The sequence below is a fragment of the Pteropus medius genome, unplaced genomic scaffold (assembly GCF_902729225.1).
Source record: "Pteropus medius unplaced genomic scaffold, Ma_sr-lr_union100, whole genome shotgun sequence".
Lineage (NCBI taxonomy): Eukaryota > Metazoa > Chordata > Mammalia > Chiroptera > Pteropodidae > Pteropus > Pteropus medius.
In genome coordinates this window covers 8,034,422-8,054,922 of record NW_024342467.1, presented here as the reverse complement: position 1 = coordinate 8,054,922, position 20,501 = coordinate 8,034,422, and the positions used below count along the sequence as shown (strand labels likewise).

At 36.6% G+C, this 20,501-nt stretch overlaps 1 protein-coding gene across 23 annotated transcripts in view; it reads right to left on the bottom strand.

The window, feature by feature from the left end:
* HDAC9 (histone deacetylase 9) overlaps positions 1 to 20,501 on the bottom strand; it is an 829,181-nt gene that overhangs the window by 200,417 nt on the left and 608,263 nt on the right. For 22 of the 23 annotated variants that reach the window (XM_039862468.1, XM_039862469.1, XM_039862470.1 and 19 more), the window contains one exon: positions 1,716 to 1,823. The exons of the other annotated variant lie outside the window; for it this stretch is intronic. In XM_039862468.1, coding sequence (XP_039718402.1) covers positions 1,716 to 1,823 — 108 coding nt within the window. The remainder of the gene's footprint in view (positions 1 to 1,715; positions 1,824 to 20,501) is intronic. 23 annotated transcript variants of the gene reach the window in all.

The following is a 20,501-nucleotide window of genomic DNA, read 5'->3' as shown; positions in this document are numbered from 1 at the left end:
TTTATGTTTTTGTCACTTTGTTTGTAATTAGCTGTTTTAAACGACTACCTCCTAAGAACGGAATTAGGTTTTTGTTCAACACTCTCCATATATACTTTTGGCAATTCTGCATTCTATGAAGCTAATGAGGATGATTTGTCTACTTGAGAAGGTTTCTGAATTATTGATTAAACTTCCAAAAAGTCAAAATAATTAGAAACTGTGAATGTTAACATAATCATTTTGTTATGAAGTGGGTTGATGCCAGGACAATGTTTTAAAAACTGTAATATTGCATCTCGGCTGTTGTGTGTCGTTTGAATTCTTCCAAAAATAAGACCCTCAAATATCATTCTTTTTTATTTATTTATTTAATTGAAGAAATGATTTTAAATTTTTTGAAAAAATTCAAATATCATTCTTTTAAAAAGTCAATCTATTCCAGTGCTACAAGTGACATACTCCAACAGAAGCAATGATTGCTAAAGTGCTACTAGGAAGCAGCCAAAACCTCTCCATAAGGTTGAGTCCTTTTCTCTTCAATAGCTCATTATCAAAGACTGAGTAGTTAACATCACATTAATGGCCCTGTAAATCCCGAGATGAGCAATTAATTTCCTGAAATTGATCATGTCAACCTTACATAAGGCATATATATACATATGTATGTATATTTTAATATAGCCCACCTTATCAAAATTATATTTCTGTAGATTCCAACTTCTTAAAGAGATAGAACAAAGACTTCTGCAATAGACAGTACATTATAGAGTATACATTCCTAACCTTCATTTTTTAATCACAAGTGGCATTGAATAAAATTCATCAGACTTAAGAAAAATAATGCTAATTAGACTTTATTTTAGATGAACAAAACTCACAGTATGTTGTTGATCACAATATATTTCCCTTAAGCCCCACAATTGCTAAGAATATCAAATCAATAACCACCCAGATTTCATTATGAAGTGTGTAAACTAGAGCATTAAAAAGCCACATTAGCATTAACAAAATTTACTGGGCAACTGCATTCGAGATGCACATGGCATACCTTTAAATGGCACTGTTAAAATACCAAATAAAATGTCATCGTCTGTCAGGTCTCTGGCTTTTATAAATTGTTTAGACTGGGAAACGCTGCGTTTGGACATTGTTCTTTTCATATGATGTAGAAAAGAAGAGATCGTAAAAAGAAAAGAACAATAAAGCGTAGCTCATTTTTGAAGTTCTTTCGTGGAAAAACATATTCTGGATCATTACCCTTCTAATCAACAATTTCCTTCTTCCTCCCAATCCTTCCCGTCTGGTATTTACCTTTCTCCCCCAGCCCCCCCTTCTCTCTGGGTGGTATTCTGAGCTTATACATAGTACTCAGTAATCATATTTTTTTTAAATCGCTTCAAAAGAGAATCCCAGGAGGGCATGACAGATATGTATATATTGGGTATTTTTAACCTGGACCATAGCTTTACTCACCATTTCTATGCTCTTAAAAACACACCAGTGTGCCCTGACCGCAGAGTTCCCCCAAGGGGAGGCAGGCCCTGCAAGCAGGATCAGCTGCTACCTACCTACAGACCAGTTATTATCACACCTTCGTGGCCATTTCCCTGCCCTCTTCCCTCGGCCCCTTTCCTTTTATTACCACACCACACTCCCCACAATTCCCAAACAACAACATCTCTGTTTCAGCTTCTTCTCTGGATTTCCCACACTTAATGCAACCCAGACCTCACCTTCAGCTCTCCTGAGGCCACTTTGGAAGCCAGCTCGATGACACAGCCAACAGCCATGCGTGCAGCACCGGACGAGTGCAGCTCATTCCAAATGGTGTCACTGTCCACCTGAGCAAACAGTCAGCAGAGCCCGTAGAAAGAGAGAGGGAGAAAGAGAAGGAGAAGGAACAGATGAAAGAGGGAAAGAGGGGGAGGGGAGTAAGGCGAGGGGAAAAGAGAGAGAAAGCAAATTCGTGAGGAAGGGCTGGCAGGGTAACAGCCTATGTACAATAACATTAGTCTTCCGTCTTGGCCAGCTGAAAAGGCCTTCTGGACACAGCTTTGCTTATATTTTTTCTCTACGCTGACTTCTCCAATGGAAACACATTCCTGCCATGCCTCACTGCCATTCCCTGTTTAGATTTCTCATTACAAACAGCATTACATAGGCTAGATCTGGCGTAGTTACAGGCCTGCTAGAAGCCAGGCCCCCGTAGTAGATAGAGTAAATGCTAAGAGCACTTAGCTATACATAAAAATTGGATTTGTAAGTGCTAGAGGGGGAAAATTCAAATATCTTTCTGGCTACAGGTTTACATAGAGCCAAAGACAATTATTAGGCAGGTAGCAGCAGCAGTCAGTGAGCAGGAAGAAGAAAAGCCAGTTTAGGTTCTTTGATTTAATGGAAGAAGTGTGTGGTCCTCACACTTAAAACATTCACGATGTTCAATTGCAATGAACAATTTGATTTTCAAAGTAGAAGGTTAAAATTTCTAACATTTCATACAGTAGTTTTAGTGCAAACTGGTATTATTAAAATGAGAGCCATTAAAATACATGGCTGCTTCTACACTAGAGAACAAAGCATGAACCAATATTTATAAAGGATTTACCTTTATAAAATGCTGTTTACTCTTTGTCGCACATGTAATAACAGTGGTTTATAATTATCATATATGTTACATACTTTTAGGTATAAAAGATTTCATAACATATAAAATAACCTATCAAATGACAGAAGTCTTTAATTTTGGGACACATAAATTATTTCGAGCACTATGAAATATAACAAAATTTTTGTGACTTCTCAAATAGGTCAAAGAAACAAAATAAAGATTTGTTTTAAAAGAAGAATTAAGGAGGCCTAATGACATGAAATACAATAAATAATAATAACATATTCACTATGCACTAAGTAGTTTCCTAAGCATTGTCACATGTCGAGAACAATGAAAAATTGAACATGAGAACTATGAATAAATACATAAATAGAAAATTAAGATCTCAATAACAGCATAGTGGAATTAAACTCTCTGAGTGTAAGTATGGTTTTACCACTGAAACCTGAAAGACAGTGGGCAATTAATGAATAATGTCTCTGTGCCTTGGACCCCTTACCTGTGAAATGGCAACTTTAATTTAGAGTACCATCAGCATATGACTTTGGTGAACATTAAATAGGTAAGTGATAAGCAAATGTTAGCTACTACTATTTCAGCTACTGTTACACCCATTTTGTAATGCCTAGCACAGAGCAGAGGCCTACTAAGTGTTTACTGAATGAGCACACTGTGGCTTAGAGAGGCTACGCAGCTGGTCCAAGGAATCTCACATAGACTTCTGACCCTCACAGCCCATGTCTTTTTACCACACTCCTGAAATAAACTTTGCTTTCTAAGAACATTCAACCATGTCATAATCAACACCATCATGGTCAGCACTGTAGGCTAGAAAGTAAAGGAATCAGCAAGTGGACATTGGAACATAATCATCTGCCCTCTAAATTGAAAGTCTTATTTTACTGAACCATTATAAGTAGTTATTTGAGCTTATGTGAATACATCCTTGAGGAAGAAGGTTGCTTAAGCTGAGAAATAAAAACCAACATTTACATTGCATTACATAGTTTCTAACCAATTTTCAACCATTATAGAGCTATAGGTTTCATCGAAAGTCCTCATTAATCAGATTTAAAATTATTGGAAGGCAAGCAAACATAAAACAAATCAATAAATCCCGAAAGACTTAATGGATAACTCAAAAGCACATATAATCCCCAAACCCTTTTTACTTGATATTGGAATATACTGTAAGTTTTCTTTATTAAAAAAAAAAAGGGGCAGTAGAAAAGTTCCTTCCGGAAAGTTATAAACACTATACTTGATTAGAAAAGTACTACAATAGCTGAGAACAATGTCTGTTTAACCAAGGTACTATGGGGCATCAGGCAGCCACAAATAACTTTGTCCAACATCCACCTTCCTGTCCAGGTCTTTCTATCTTCCTGCAAACATTCTTGTAGAGATAGTATGTGTCCGCGCCACCTATTTTGGTGCATAAACCTCTATTACTCAAGATATATATATATATATATATTTAATCCAGCTAACATTTGTTGGGCATCTAATGTAATGAGCGCTGAGTTTCAGTATGTGGCTAACATTTCTAATAAGGATATGGTTATTGATTGAATAAGTGTTGGGCACACAGACGCTTCATGGATGCTTGAGGTTTTTACCACAACCAAAGTTTAGGCTTGCCCCTAAACAGGTTCTCTTTAGGAATCTATGAGATTTATCATCCATTTATTTACTTATTTAAACATAAAAAGCATTTATGCAAATATTACTTTTATCTATGTTTTATATACATTTAGTTTATAAATAAATGGTAATAATGGTCAAGTTTTATGGATACGATCTATTCATAAATGGGTAATTGTATTTAATTCTGAAGGTATGAACAGGTCTGTCTTAGATCAAGCTACCATAACAAAATAACATAGAATGGGTGGCCTAAACAATAGAAATTTCTCACAGTTCTGGAGGCTAGGAAGTCCAAGATCAGGTTGCCAGCCAGTTAGGTCTCTAAAATTCTGGTTTAATTCTCTTCCTGGCTTACATTTGACTGCATCCTCTCTATGTACTCACATAGCCTTTCCTTGCTGAGTGCATGTAAAGAGAGGCACATCTGTCTCTCTTCCTGTTACTAGGCCACGAATTCTATCAAATTAGGACCCTACCCTTATAACCTTATTTCACCTTAATTACCTTATTAAAGCTCTATCAAATTCAATCATATCTAGGGATAGGGCTTTGACATGTGAATTTTAAGGGGACACAATTCAGGTCATAGGAAAGTTATATCCAAAAAGCTTGTTTATAAATCAATTTATAAGCATATTTTCCAAAGACATTGTATTCCAAATGGTGTTTCAGGGCCATTAGCTACCAAAATTAGCTACCAAAAGGTACTCAAATGTATTTGCCATATTATAGTTTAATAACAGCTCCAACAGGTTAAAAAGGTGAGGGGCAATACATGGTTCATGAACTCTCCCTAGAATAATACTTGTCACTAGGAGAGATTCTCAAATTTACTCTCTGCCATTTTCAATGACAGAAGTATTTCTCCTCCACTTAGGTCTCTCTAACTGGTTAGAGAGACTGCCAAAAACCCATCTCTGTATTAGTGAAAGAATCAAGAAGGAACCCTTGATACAAGAGCTCTGATTTCAACTGCTGCAAGACCTCCTGACAGTAGGAATCAACTCTAGGTAAGAGAGGATGGTTGACTCCATCAATTGATTGTGGTTCCTGCCATGAAAGAGGATGACGAGGGGCTGGAAAGGAAGGAAAAAGAGCAAGAAGGATTCCATTCAGATGAATATATGTAAACAAAATTAAGGAGCTGAGATGGCAATATAATAATAGTGGAAGTAGAGACCAGAAGGGCTAAGAACTGTACAAAGACAGGTGCTCTGGTGTTTGGAAGTTAAAGGTAGATTAAGAGAGTGGCAAAGAGTTGGCTCTGGACATGGAAAATAATGTAAATTGTAATAGATTAGGCCAGGAAAGAAAGGGGAAAGAAATGGCAGTGGAGCAGAAAGCAATTCTGCTGACTACACTAGCTGGTTCCTAAGACCTTGCTAAAGTTGTTAAGACATGCAAGGCAAATTCTTAAAACCAGAACTACTATAATCTGAAAAAAGTCAATGTGCTTTTATATTTTTTCCTTCTCTGCACATTTACTTCTCCTTTGTTTTTCTACTGATTCATCTTCTGTCTGATGTGAGAGAGAGACAGAGAGACAGAGACAGAGAGAGAGAGAGAGAGAAACTATGTTGTGTACACATGCACTCACACAGGTACTGTACATTAGGGGGCAGCGATACATGAGATGAAAGGAAGATTAGGATTGATATAAAAGAAATGTAAAGAAATTGACATTTGAAATAGGGTTTTGCTTCAGATTTTGTGGTGAAACAGGATTTTTTTTTCCTCCGAAGTCCTTTCCATGTCAAGAATTAAGGCTGGTGGTCTCAGATTATGGTCCTATGTTACTGACAGCATCAAGATTATGGTCCTATGTTACTGACAGCATCATTGCTTCTCCTAATAATAGTTCAGAGACGAGACTCTTTCTATACGTGATAACCAAGCACAGGACTTGCTGACCTAGGCTATAGATAGAATATGATGAGAGGACTAAAAAGCCAAAAGTCATCTCTCTGGTCCTGAGAGACTGAAGAAAGGCAAATGATTGAGGTGCAACAGAAGCAAGGGAAGCAGAGAATGATAAATGAATAAATCCCAGAAAGAGGAAAATGTGTTAGGTAAACTGACAAAGTAAGCAAGTCTTTGCTCTTAATTTACACTTGGGACTTTTGGAGTCCTTGTCTACACTAAAGTGTAAACACCACATAGAAAGTCTATGGGGGCATGTGAAAAGTAAATGGAAGGTCAGACGGAAGCATTCCTAAGATACTCTCGTAACCTGTGTGGTACCAATGGAAGCATCAACTTCCATAATTATCCAAGGTTGTGCTATGAGAGAGCCTCTGATGGAATTGAGGTCAAATGGAGTCCACAGGAGCAGCTCAGGGGGACCCCAGTGCCAAGGAGAGCCAAAGTGAGGCTGCTGGAGCCTGGAACCTTACCAAGCGCCACCTTGCAGTGAAATTAGAAACTAGGAGAAAATCAGCTGCTGACCTCAGCTTGAAATGCTGAAGATCAGGAACAATCAGGAGGACCAGGAAGGTTGCCATAGAAACCTGAATATCCAGAGGACAGCATGAGTACCCAAGGATCCCATCAGAACTCTATCCTTCCTTCAAATACCCAAGTGCCATCTTGGGAGAGGAAGGGGAGAGACTGAGTAATTACTTAAACAGATTGCATTCAATAATAAGTTGATTTTAAACACGGAATTTTAAAACTGAAAAGAGGCTATTCAAATTTGAAGAGACTGATATATTATTAATTGCAGAAAAGATAACTGTAATGAGGAGAAAAAAAAGAAAGAGCATATTTATTGCACATATGTGTGAGCATGGGTAATTTTATGTCCCAATTTTAAGGTCAGAAACTTACTTTGCTGGATTACAGGAAAAAAACTCCAGCCAGGATCCTGGGCAGAAGGTCCCAAGGATATGCTGCATATGTGGCTAGTGATGTATAATCATATTTTGAAATTAATGTGGCAATATGCAACTACGGAACCCCTCAGATTCATCTGGAATGTTTACCAAGCTTTGCTTATATGTTATTCCAAAAAACTATGCTTTCAACTTTCAAACATTTTTGACAATGTAACTAATGTATAAAACATGAAGGCAGCTTTAGTAGTCCGCTGAGTAACTGTTCACAGAAGCCTTGTTTTCTTGCCAAAATTAAAATCTATTAATCTGGAAATAATCCCCCAAAAGCTTAATATACTTTATAAATATGTAGGAGGGTCTGGACCTAACATGTATCCAAAACTGGGGATCAGAAATGTTAGGCGAGGCTATCCCGCAAAAAGTCTTTCTGGGTGAGGAACCAAGCAAATGTGGTGAGACGGGGCGGAAATATGCTTTAGAATTAAAAATTATACAAGCTTGGCCCATAAGGAAGATTTAGTCATCAGAGGAGGAAGTGCAATTCTGATGACAGTACAGTCTGGCACTGAGATCCTCCTAGTCCATACTCCCAGAGACACACGTCTATTAGGTAGGGTATAAAGGGGTAAAGAGATAGAGAAGTCTGCAATTAAAACTGAAATAGGCAAAATGTTTTAAAATAAGTAAAAGAATGAGATTGAAGTAGAACACTTTGATATCAATTTTAAAAATTACAGAGGGAGAGAGGCATATTTTCCACTTCATTACATCCCTCAGAGAATTCAGAGCAACTGGCAATGTGAAAACCCAAGAATAATGAGAAGAGGTCAGCAGGACTCATCGATTCAAACGAACAAACAAACAAAAAACCCAGCAAAGAAAAGAACAGGAGAGGTAGGGAAAAAGTCCTGCAATTCAGAAGCATATAGTAATTATTCATATGAGTCATTATCTGAGGTTCCTGAAATAATTAGGAAGATGTTTGCTCCACAGAAACATGGAGGAAATGTAATAGGTGAAGAATAAAAACCAAAAAAACACTAGTTATACATATTTGTAAAAACATTGCCACCAGATAATACTATGCACATCCAAAAGAAGAATGTCATGTTGCAATCCCACTAACTATTAGTGAAAGAGAATAAAGGATAAGGACTGCTTAAATCAAACATGACTTATGGAACATGAATGGGAGAAATGTGATCTCATTCACTCAAAGTCATGGCAGAACGAAATTCAGGAAATAGAGAAAGTAATAGAAAACCAATATGAATACTTCAGGTTTTCAGTTTTGTTATGATATATTCCCTTACTCTCTAAGGTTTGGGTCTTTATTATCTACAAATAATAACGATAATAATTTCAGTTATCATTGCATAGTTACACTTATTAAGACGCAGCCACTGTGCAAAGCTCTTTGCCTGTATTAACTTAGACAGTGCTGAAAACCACTGACGTAGATGCTACTGTTGAGTAGTTTTTCATTTGAAATCCAGAGAGGTTATTCAGCTAGTAATTAGTGGGATTAGAATGAGCACACAGGAATAAAGGGTGTGAGTTTTTAACCCATATCGATTTTAACTCTAGTATAATCAAAATGTAAAAACTAAAAACAATGATTAAAAAACAGATTCTAATTATATTTGCAGAATCAAAGATTTCTATTGCAATAAATCTGCTAAGACCTATATGAATGTTTTATCTTTAAAGGTAGTGAACTTCTACCATGTAAAATTTTCTAAAATATTCAAAAAATTCAAATGCCATAAGTTGTATCTGGACTAGTTGGGCTTTTCCCAACTGTTGTAATTTGTTTGCCATTCTTCTACTACAGTGGTTCACAATGTGAGGTGCTGGGGCGGCGGAGGGTGGGGGTTGTGCCCAGGGGGCTACCTGGCAATTTCTGGAGACATTTTTGGTAGTCACAACTGAGGGGACACATGTATTTCTGGCTTCTGCTGGGTAGAAGCCAGGAACGCTGCTAAACGTCCTACAGTTCAACAGGACAGTATAACAAAGAATTATCTGGCTTAAAATAATAATGCCAAGGTTGAGAAATCCTGCCCTAGAAACACTGAGAACTATACAAATAACAGTGGGGCCTTTTTCATATTGGCTGCTAGAAATTTCAAAGCCAGATTTCTGTTCCTTCTTCTGTAAACGTAGTAGATACAACAGCACACACTTTATATACTAAATTCGTTTCTGGCTCCTTATATTTTCACTTTTGAATAATTATTACATCTATTTTATAAAAAAACACACACATAAGTGTACATAGTTCGTATTTTTTAATTTAGAAAGCTGCTTCAAATCCTTTATGGAAAATGGCAAAGCGGAAAAGAAAATAATAAGGAATCAGAAGAAAAAGAGAAAGCAGAGAGAGCCCAGAGAGGATGAAGGAGAGGATAGAGAGGGAACAGGGAGGAAAACACTTTACATTTTCATCGTTACCTTTTTAAAGGTGTGCTCTTTCTCTTGCTTTTTATTTGGAATACAACCAAGAATAATTGTAACGTTCTTTTCCTGAATTTTCCAAATAATTTTGTCGACTGAATAGAAAGAACAATAATATAAACTTATTTTTAAGAATTATTCTGCCCTTTTCAGTTTCTTAAGTTTCATAAATGTTAGTGACGAAGCCAGGAAAAACCTTTCACAGTTCTTTCATTCTTTAGCTCCGATATCAACTTATCTTTCCTTAATACATCAAAGAAAGGGACTGTAGATTTCTTTTAATGACTTTAAAAAGGAAATAATTACATAATTATCAATGGCAAAATAAAAGATCAAAGACATCACACGATTATTTGCATCTATACCAAAAAGAATAAAAAGAAAGAAATGGACAATTTCTACTCATTGAAAGCCAGGTCCTTGAGAGATAGCTGTCCATGAGCATGCTGGGTTTGTCCCTGAACACATGGAAGACTGGGAGCATGCATGTAGCCTCCTGCCTTTGGGCATCTATGATTTATTCTGTTGAATGTAAATAAGTAAGCTTCATTTCTGAGGATTCCCACCCTTCCAAATGTTCACTCCTTTTGAAACAGATTCTGAGCATCTGAGAGCTGGATATAATATTTCAGAAATCATTGCCTTCACAGTTTATTTATTCCACTGTGAATTAAGAGCATGAATTTAAACAACCAAAATTTCATGATCTAGATTTGGCAAGAAATAAAGATGTTTCCTGAGTGCCCCACCCTATGCCCTGCCTCTTATTCAGAGGCCTCCGTGCTTCTGGTAACCTTTCAGGTAAGCACCTAGTGGTCGTCCATTTATTTTTAATTTTAATTTTTATTTTTTATCTTTTTTTTATTGTTCACTCTGAGAATGATCACACAGAAATGAACAGCAAAATAAAAGTGTGACACATAGTACACAATATAATATGAATTCCATGTAAGTTAATTGTCCAGAGATAGATCTGTCACTGGCATGTAATGTATGGTTTAAAAAACAGCGAAAACACCACCAATTTTCTCCCTAAATATTTCCTCAGATCAGCAGGCATAACTTAATGTTAAACAAAGATATAAATAATGTGCTTGGTTTTAAAGGGATTGATGACCAATGTAGACAAAAAGAGTCCATGAACAGGGACAGAGTGCAAAACAAGAGCCTGGAGAGACTTGCATGTAGACGTGGTACAGATTAGAGCTAAAGCTGTAGCCATATGTTTAAATGTCTCCAGAGCCCAGACTGGTACTGTAGGTGCAATAAAATGTAAAAAAAAAAAAAAAAAAAAAAAAAAAAAAAAAGGGTGGGGCCCTAGGTGCAATTTTTCAATCTTAAATATTGAGAATTCACTTTAAAAAAAAAAAATCTTCAGCCAAGCTAAAAAGAAACTTGTTTCTTGAATATGGCTCCTGGGCTGCCAGTTCATAACTTCTGCTGTCCAGAATGACTTATTTTTACACCAGATTTAAAAATTCTAAAGCAAGAAAGGGAAAAAAAAAATCAGGTCCAGAGAAACTTGCTGGGCTGATTCCTTGTGTGCAATGATAAACAGCCTAACTCAAGGAGATTTGTTAGGGTGGGCCACTTGGAGTGTATAATTACACAGAATAAGAGTAGAGCAAGGATGCTCAAGTTAACATTTCAAGCAAATATTAAAAATATTCACAGCACCTTAGAGAATTTTATTCAACTATTAAAATTTGTTATTTGAGAAAATATAAGTGGTAAACATAATTAATTCATCAATGATTTTAAATTCATTTGAAGCATATTAATTACAGTAACATCTACATGCATTTGAAAATGTAGCCTCATGTTTTTGACACATAATATTTATTCAGTCCATGGTCAATGTTGGATATGTATATGAATTCATGGGCACTTGTAATTAACAACTTCATGACCTTTCAGCAGTTTGTGAACACATGTTAAGAACAATTGGTCTAAATTTGATCTATTGTTAGGCTACAGAAGGCTGCAAAGAAGGATTCACTCCACCTAATAATAAGAAAAATGCTGAATAAATATCACTGGGGTGGCATTTAAGAGCTCAGGTCACAAAGCAATCAAGTAACCTGAATTATCTAACCCTTTCACTGGATTCTTGAAAGGAGGAAGGAGATAGAAAATGAGGCAGAAGAGATATTGAAAAGATAATGACTGAGAATTTCTCAAAAATAATACAACAAGAAATCCAAAAAATTCCAAGCATAACTAAAAAACAACAAAAAAACCCCCACCAAAAACACAATTATACAAACAAGTGAAAAAACCATACCTAGACACATCATAGTCAGAGTGCTAAAAGTACAACAAAAAATCTTGAAGGCAGCCAGAGCAGAGACACATTACATAAAACTGAACAAAGATAAGAAGATAGCTGATTTCTTAGAAGAAATGATTTAAACTAGAAGATAGTAGAATGATATCTTTAAAGTTTTCAAAGAAAAACAAAGTCAACCCAGAATTTTATATGAGGAAAAATATCTTTAAAAAATAACTTTAAGATATAAAATAAAGATCTTTCAGAAAAATAACAGTTATGCTATTGCATTGCCATTGGACCTGAGTTACAAAAAATCATAAAGGAGGTAATTTAGGAAAAACAGTATAATAACAGATGGAAACCTGGATTAATACAAAGAAATGAAGAGTGCTAAAAATGATAATAATGAAGAGACATATCACAGAGACTTTTTTTCTTATTTTCATTTCCTTAAAAAAGATAATTGACTCTCTAACGCAAAAATTATAAAAAATTTGTTGTGGGGTTTATGACACATGTAAAAGTCGAATGTATGACAACAAAAGGACAAAGAAGACCACAAATAAACTGCTATAATATTTTTATATTATACATGAAGTAGTGTAATATTATAGTGGTACTAAAAAGTGTAAATACCAGAGAAACTACTACAATAATGAAGAAGTACAACTAATAAGTCAATAGTGGAAATAAAATAATTTTTTAGAATATTCAATCCAAAGGAAGGCAGAAGAAGATAAAAAGGAAAAGCCAACCAAACAAATAAAAAACCCAGGTGGCACAAATACAAAATTAATAACACGATAGATTTCAATTCAATCATATCAAGAGCCACTGGCCTAGAATACTACTATTCAGAGTGTGGTCTGGGGAATGATGGTGGTCCCCAGCATTCCCAGTCCATGACAAGATAAACATAGGGGAGCATTTAGAAGCTTTTACAGTAATCTGTTTAGAATAATTTCATATCTGTTGAATCTAATTAAAATAACTGAGTTTTTATTTTGTGCGTTCTTTGTATCTCATTTTTAGTAATTCTTTTCTATTGCATTTACAACATATTGCTTAGTGCTAGATAGGAAATAAAACCTAAGCAAACAAAATCTCTGCTTCACCACACAATAATTTTCAAAAGCATTAATTTCATAGAGAAAGTACTTTCTAAATTCTATTTGAGTAAAAGAAGAAAAAGGAAAAAGTGAAGCTAGAGGTAAAATTAGCATGTGTGTTAGGAGTTTCATTAATAAATTAGCCCTATCAAGATAAGTTGTACCAAGGACAATGACTACCAATAATTTGTATTACATCAATAGTTTGTACCTAGAGGCTTCCATAACCCCAGGATTTGGAGAAATTGTCAGGATTTCTAATGAGCTTCATAACAGAAATCCCAAGAAACTAATTTTTGGACAAAGTTTCCTTCTACATTTTTCCAGTCCTTTGGGTGGTAGCTTTAGCAGGGGTATCAACAACATTTAGTGCTGTTAACACCTTATTTATTTTTGTTGACTTCAGAGTCAGGGACTTTGAAAAATACCACTTCCACTAAAGAGCTGTTCAAACTTGGGCAAGTTCATCAACTACTCCAAGTCTTAAGGGAAACTGAGATAATACTACCTTCCTCATAAGATTATTGTTAGCATTAAATTAGTCAATGAATGTAAAGTATTTAACATAGTACAACACAATGGTGAAAGTAATAAGTTCTCAGTAAATGTTAACCAGAAAAAAAAAAATTCCAAAGTTTTGGTTCCAACATTACTTTCTATTTCACAGCACATCAAAAACAAAATCATATGTGATAATGCTGGAAGCCAGAAACTATCTCCAATCAAGCTACATTTTTTTTTTTTTTTTTAGCTACATATGGATCTAGTTCAACTAGAGTTTCCTGAATGAATGTGGGCCTTTTCCAAGCACATCCAGCGTAGCTCAATCATTGGCACTCGAAACAAAGCTAATGCTCTGAAAAGCTGCACATGATAGAAATTAAGCTACCTGTACTGGAAGTGGATGTGAAAGTATTTAAAAGGGAAATAAAATAACTTAAAAGAAAAGGAATTTAGGCACAGTCTCCTTGTATAATCTAAACGCAGCTTGTTGATTCCTTTCGGAAATATTCCCAGAGTTAGATGTCATACTACTGTGTTCGTTAACAGAACAGGTTTCATATGCACTCTGCAAGGCTAATACAGTACACGATTCTTCCTCGGGTGCCTTGACTATTTCACCCTGAAAGCTAGGAACCAAAACTCCTCAGCCAAAACTAAGCAGTTTAGTAAGCTCTTGCTTGATGCTATGCTGCTGGTAGGGCCATGGGGCATTTCTGAATAATTGAATTTAAGTTTAAATAATGATCAGATGCCCCTAGAAACCTCCTGACAGACACCAGGATCAACAAAGAAAAAGTACTGATTCTGTGCCATTTTAGTCGTGTTATGTAAAAGTTCACTGTAAAAGAAATTAAATCTTTTCAACTTTTGCATTGCAGCAGGTCAAGTATATTTTTTAAATGAATCATCTATTGTGGACCAGATATTTCTTCATATGGCATCTTGATTTGGTAACTTAGAAATTATTGAATATTTTTTAAACCATCGAAATTATTTTATCTTGATTCAATTTCTAAGAAGTTTTAGTTTTTTCTACATAGCCTATTCAGTTTTAAGTTCTATGCAGCATGTATAAAGGCATCTGTAAGCCAAATTTCTTATTTGATTTGGGAAATAGAGTAATTACTTTTTCCACTTAAGAGGTATTTGAGAAGTTCAATATTTTTCTATCATTGAACCTCCACTCTTACAGCTAGAGTTGAAGATTCCAGCAGATATTTTCTTTCCAGGAATAGCAATAGTGAGGGATGGGAGTAACAAAGATTCAGAGAGAGAAAAGTCTAATTTATTAGCAGATTCAATGCAAAAAGTAGTAAAGTCAAATTTATTACCCAAAGAAAGAAAAACGTAAATACCTTTGGTCAGCATCTAAAGAAGGGCCTAGGGAGCAGAAGGGCGCACCTAATAAGTTCTGGGCACTGTGTCAAACATTTTACAAACATTACCTAATTTATGCCCCATGATAGCTTGAGAAATGTATTACTTAGTCACTTTTTACAAAAGAAGAAACTGAGCTTTAGAGAGGTTAAGTAACCTGAACAAAGTTACACAGTTGATAAGGCACAGAGTTGGGATTGCAATCAAGGGCAAACCTAGACATGGATATTGTTATGTACTCAATTATATTCCCCCCATAGTGACTGTATTTGTAGACAGGCCCTTTAAAAAGGTAATTAAGGTTAAATGAGGTCATAAGGGTGGGGTCCTAATCCAATATGACTGGTGTCCTTATAAGAAGAGACAGGGATGTACACACACACAGAAGGCCATGGAGGACACAGAGAGAAGGCAGCCATCTGCAAGCCAAAAAGAGAGGCCTCACAAGGAACCAATCCTGCTAGCAACTTGATCTTGGACTTCCAATCTCCGGAACTGTGAGAATATATATTTCTAAATGAACCACCAGTCTGTGGTGTATTTTATGGCAGTTGGAGCAAACTTATACAAATATGAACTTTAAAAAGATTTTCTATATTGTTTGTTCAATAGATCTCTTTTTAATGGTATACTATGAAAGCTAGTGTTGAGTGGTATGAAAGCAGCATGATGGGTATCTATATCTTCAGGGTCTGACGCATAATAGATACTTAATAAGTTTTTGTTATTAGAATGAATTAGTGAGAACAAATTCATTCTACAGTGCTACATTTCTTGATAAGGTTTTGATGTGGCTAAAAAAAATCTAAAATGAAACAAAATCTCTCTTCCATTTAAGTCTTGCAATACAGATATAATTTAGTGAAGAACCCTTCTCTCTCATTTAGTTAGCACCTAGACTTGCAGCTCTCATTCGCTAGCATTAGGTGCTTCCTTTCCCTGGCTTGGTATTCGGCAACACCTGGAGTGCCTCTAGCACCTTGGACCACTGCTGTCATAGTTCACTCCTACCCTTTCTAGAAACTTCCCTGACTTGTACCTATTTGCCCAAACATGATTGACAGATTGCATTCTGTCGATCAGATCCCCAAGTATGCTTAATTTGACCCCCAAAGAACATGACAAAATACATTTCATTGCTCAGTTCTACCTCAAAAAAGTAAAGGAACTGAGGCCCAGAAAGATTAAATGATTTGCCTATTCATGGTCATACAGGATCTTGCCAAAGTATGCTTCATGAATCAGCAGCATTGACAACACACAGGTGTTTGTGAGAAATGCAGAATCTCAGACACCATTCAGATCTGTTGATTTAGAATTTACACTTTAGAGGGGAGAAACACTTTTGAAGCAGTGACAGTGTGGAGACTTGAATCCAAATGTTCTAATTTCTACATCAAATTTCCTGGCCCAAGTGCTTCATCACAGTGGCTTCTAAAAACAATGCCCTTCTCTTCCTTTACTAGTCTCCCGAAAGTGCCATGGCACCAATGGTAGAACATCAGTTGGGTACGTATGGCAGATGAGAATTCAGGATTTCAGAGCTTTGAAGAGCTTTGAAATCATACCCTTGAGACAGCAGCCTATTTATTCTCTGCAAAACCAGACCTAATTAGGGCCACCTGTCAGAGTGGGGCAGGGCCCAGTCTCTACACACAGCTGCCATTGATAATCTATATCATCACGTCTGATCCTCACAATGCAATGAGAGAGGCTTGACCATCTCTCTTTTACAGATGAAGAAACTGAGGCTCAGATAAGTGAATAATCATCATTAATAGAGACTTTGCACTGCTGGCTTTTCTGACTCGGGCTGGGCAGAAGGACATCCACTAAAATCATTAAACTACTCAGAGAGAGTTCTGCAATTACTTAGGTAGCAACACTTCAAAATCTCAAGAGCCCTCTGTAACTCTGGGTGACCATCACTTTTTCCGTCCTGTAGGATGATGATGAGAGTCATCTTTTGGGGCTGAGGACCTACGGTATTTATTGTATTCTTCTTTGGTTGGCTTGCAGCCTGTAACAATGGGTGTTCTTTCTCCCATGTGATACAACATGCCAGCTCTTTGAATGTATATATTCATTTCATGTTAGATGTTCTGCTGAAACCCTGAGACCTTTGAAATGGAGCTGGGATGGATTTATGATGACAATGGGTGGGTGAACCCACATGCTTCCTCTCTTTTGTTCAGTGCTGGGAGGAACACATAAATGACAGCCCATTCCCTTGGGATCACTTGTAGGTTATAATGCCCACACCTTAGCTTCTTTAGTCATGGTGAGATGAAAAAGAAATAGAGCAGCTACAGAGAGGATCTTCAGATTCCAAGTAAAACCATGAATATGATGAATGAATACTGTGACCGATATTCCATATGGACAGAAGGCGTGAACTATTAATGCAGCAGCTGGAGGAGATAGGGGCGTGCCATGTACACTAATGCTCTACTACGACCCCCTCGCAGTATGATCGACTGCTTTCTGGTAGCTCTGTTGACCTTGCATGTGTAATTTCTAGTTACTCTTCATCTTCAAAAAATTCTCTTTGTTATTTATTTGCCAGGAACAAGAAACGAAGGTACATGTTTGTTGTGGCAAAGTATTACACTTTAAGAACTGAATAATCCTTACTTAAGATGCTGTTGGACTCAAGCATTTGCCAAATAATATATGGATTCTTGTGGGTTATGTAACTAGTCAAGGAATTTGCAAGTCCCCATTGTTATTCACAGATTTAGTGACCTGCTGGTCCGTGAAGACTGAGTTAAAGCCAAGTAATACCATTTCAGTATTTTCCTGTTTCTTCATTTAAACTAATGTGCATATTGTGTAAATGGTATTTCATAATATGCTAAACATTTTTATTCTCTAGACAGTGCGTGTTAGAGCCCTGTTCTTACCAAGCACAGCTTAATAAAATTAACTCTGACTCAGTTGGTTCAGTTGGTGTATGAAATGAGATTCTCTCTTATTCATCTCACAGTGGTTTTGCCCAACAGCAGAGATTTCTGTGTTCTGGTTAGGGTTGAAATGCTGTGTACAACTGCATAATGAATAATTTTTTACCCCAAATTAATGGTGTCTGAGTACATGGATTTAAAACTTTACAGGAATTTCAATAAAGAAGAGAATGCTTTTAGCAAAAGAAACAATTGTGTGTGTGTGTGTGTGTGTGTGTGTGTGTGTGTGTGTGTGTGTGTGTGTGTATTTATGGCTTTGGTTACTCTCATTTGGGAAAGGAGGCTGACTGACAATCATATGAGGTTGAAATTATGGTGAGTTGTGTCTGCATGGCACTGTGGTTAAGAGCTTGGGAATTAGGAGATTCCTACTTCAGCACCTACTAATTGTGTGACTTGAACAACTTACTCCCCTCTCCGAGCCTCAGTTCCATTTTCTGTAGACTAGGAAGCCTCAGTTAGACCTTTAGCAATAAGACTCCTGTAATTGTTATAAGGATTAAAAGAGATAAGGTAGGTTATCATTGGAAGCTGCATATGGAGAATAGTTACTCTCTGATGTGAGGCTGTGAATTAGCCCAGTTATGTAAGAACCAATAAGGTATGTTTTAAAGGGTTCTCTAGGTCCCTTGACTTAAAAGATAATCCCATCATTAAAGTCAATCTTCTGGACACCAATAGGGTCAAAGTTAAAAATTATTATTTTACTTATATGGTTAGAGTACAGCCCTAAATAACTTAGCCAGCATTTTTTTAAAATTGATTTGTTTCATTTAATATTGAAGATACTGAAGACCAGAAATTGACAAATCAGTAGTAAGAAAAGTCCCCGAAATTCAGATTCCAAAGTTTGTGTTCCTTGCATTATATACATGCAACACACAAATGGCCATGAAGAAAATGAGAAGTCTCCATCTTTTGGTCTGTGTACTAACCTAATGGGATCAACAAATCAGTTATTATTCTGAATCTTTCAGCTCAGATATGAATTAGCAGGGATCAGTCAGAGACAACTGAGGCCACAACAGAACAGTGCCATTCAAAAAGCCATTAGAATGCACATGAAAAGGCACTGGGAAATGTCATGCAAATGTCTGGGCATTTTCATTATGCTTGAATATGGGCAGGTGTTAGAGTACTGTATCTAATTTGCAGCTGCACAATTTATACAGGAAACTATGTCCAAATAATGTCCCCAGGGACTGGGAACCCCAAAGCACATAATGCTGCTAAGATCTGGAGCCCCCCAGATGTCTCAGCCCAGGACCCACTATTGAATCCCACATCTTTGAGTCCTTTTTAACTGTGCTCCCACCCTCAAGTTCCTCCATGCCTTCAGGTCAGATCTTAAGGGAAGTCACAGGATCTCAGGTTGTGTCTGTAAATCCAGCCTGCCTGCTTCTACATCACCACACGTCAATCCAGGAGTCCAAAAGGAGGCGAAGAATAGGTATGTTCCAAGCAAGTTTGAGAACCGCATATGCTCCCTTGGAAAGCCGAGCCCTCTCCACTCTTCCTTAGAAATCTGTACCCCTGAACCACCTACCTATAATCCTCTCCACCCTTTACGACTTTCCTAATTCCCCAGTATCAGGAAGAAGGGATCTTTAAAGCATAAGCTTGTCCTTCTCCATTCCTTGGGCAGAGAATAAAGTTTCTGACTTGCTTTACCAAAAAATAAAAAATAAATAAAGTCCAAGAGTTCTATTTGTTCTGGATAGAACAGCTCTATCTAGCTGTTCATATTGTGGGCTGAAGTGAAGATGGGGACTCAGAACTCTGAGCAGTCTTGACAAGCTCCCCTCTCACCCCCTGAACTTTAACTGCTCCCCCATCATTCTGCCTTAGACCTTCAGTACGGATCTCATTATTCCCTGTACCTCTCTGACTTTAAGTTAGTCATCACAAGAAGCCAAGACTCCAAGATGACCCCATACCCATCAATTTTAATCTTGAAAAGGCAATACTTCCCATCTACTACCAGTTCTGTCTCACAGCCCCACCAGACTCCATACTCCTTTTCTTGCTTTCTTTTCTCCATAACATTTATTACAAACACATATTTAAACTAATCTGTACTGGCCTGTCTCCCCCACCAGGAACTGCAGATACAGCACTGAACAAAACAAGTTCTATCTATTATATGCCAGGAACTGCAGATACAGCACTGAACAAAACAAGTTCTATCCTGATGGAATATAAGTTCCATCAGGATAAGTTTCTTGAAGTGGCAATCAGCAGATGGAATATAAGTTCCATCAGGATAGAACTTGTTTTGTTCAGTGCTGTATCTGCAGTTCCTGGCATATAATAAGCATTCAATAAATATTGTGTAAATAAATGATTAAATAAATAAATGAATGAATGAATTCTTCCCCAAGCTGTACTAGCTACCAAAAGCTTTGAGTATACCAAGTACCAAAGGCACAGAGACCAGTATATGCCAATTAGTACCTGGCATTTGACTTCTTCCCTACTCGTTATTAATGGAAGAGTGGACTGATGCTGGATACTGCACTTGCTAGCTCTCAGTCTCAGGATGAAGATCTGAGAAATCTTGTAGAAAGATTTCTTTCACAGAATGACTGAATCTCAATTGAGACTGCAGATATTCTGATTACCTTCAATTTCTATCTCTATTAACTTTATGTATTTCTAAAGTTGATGACTAGAAACAGAAGATTTACATAGAGAATTAATGATAAAGATAATAAGAGATATAAGTGGAAATCAAAAAGGAAAAAA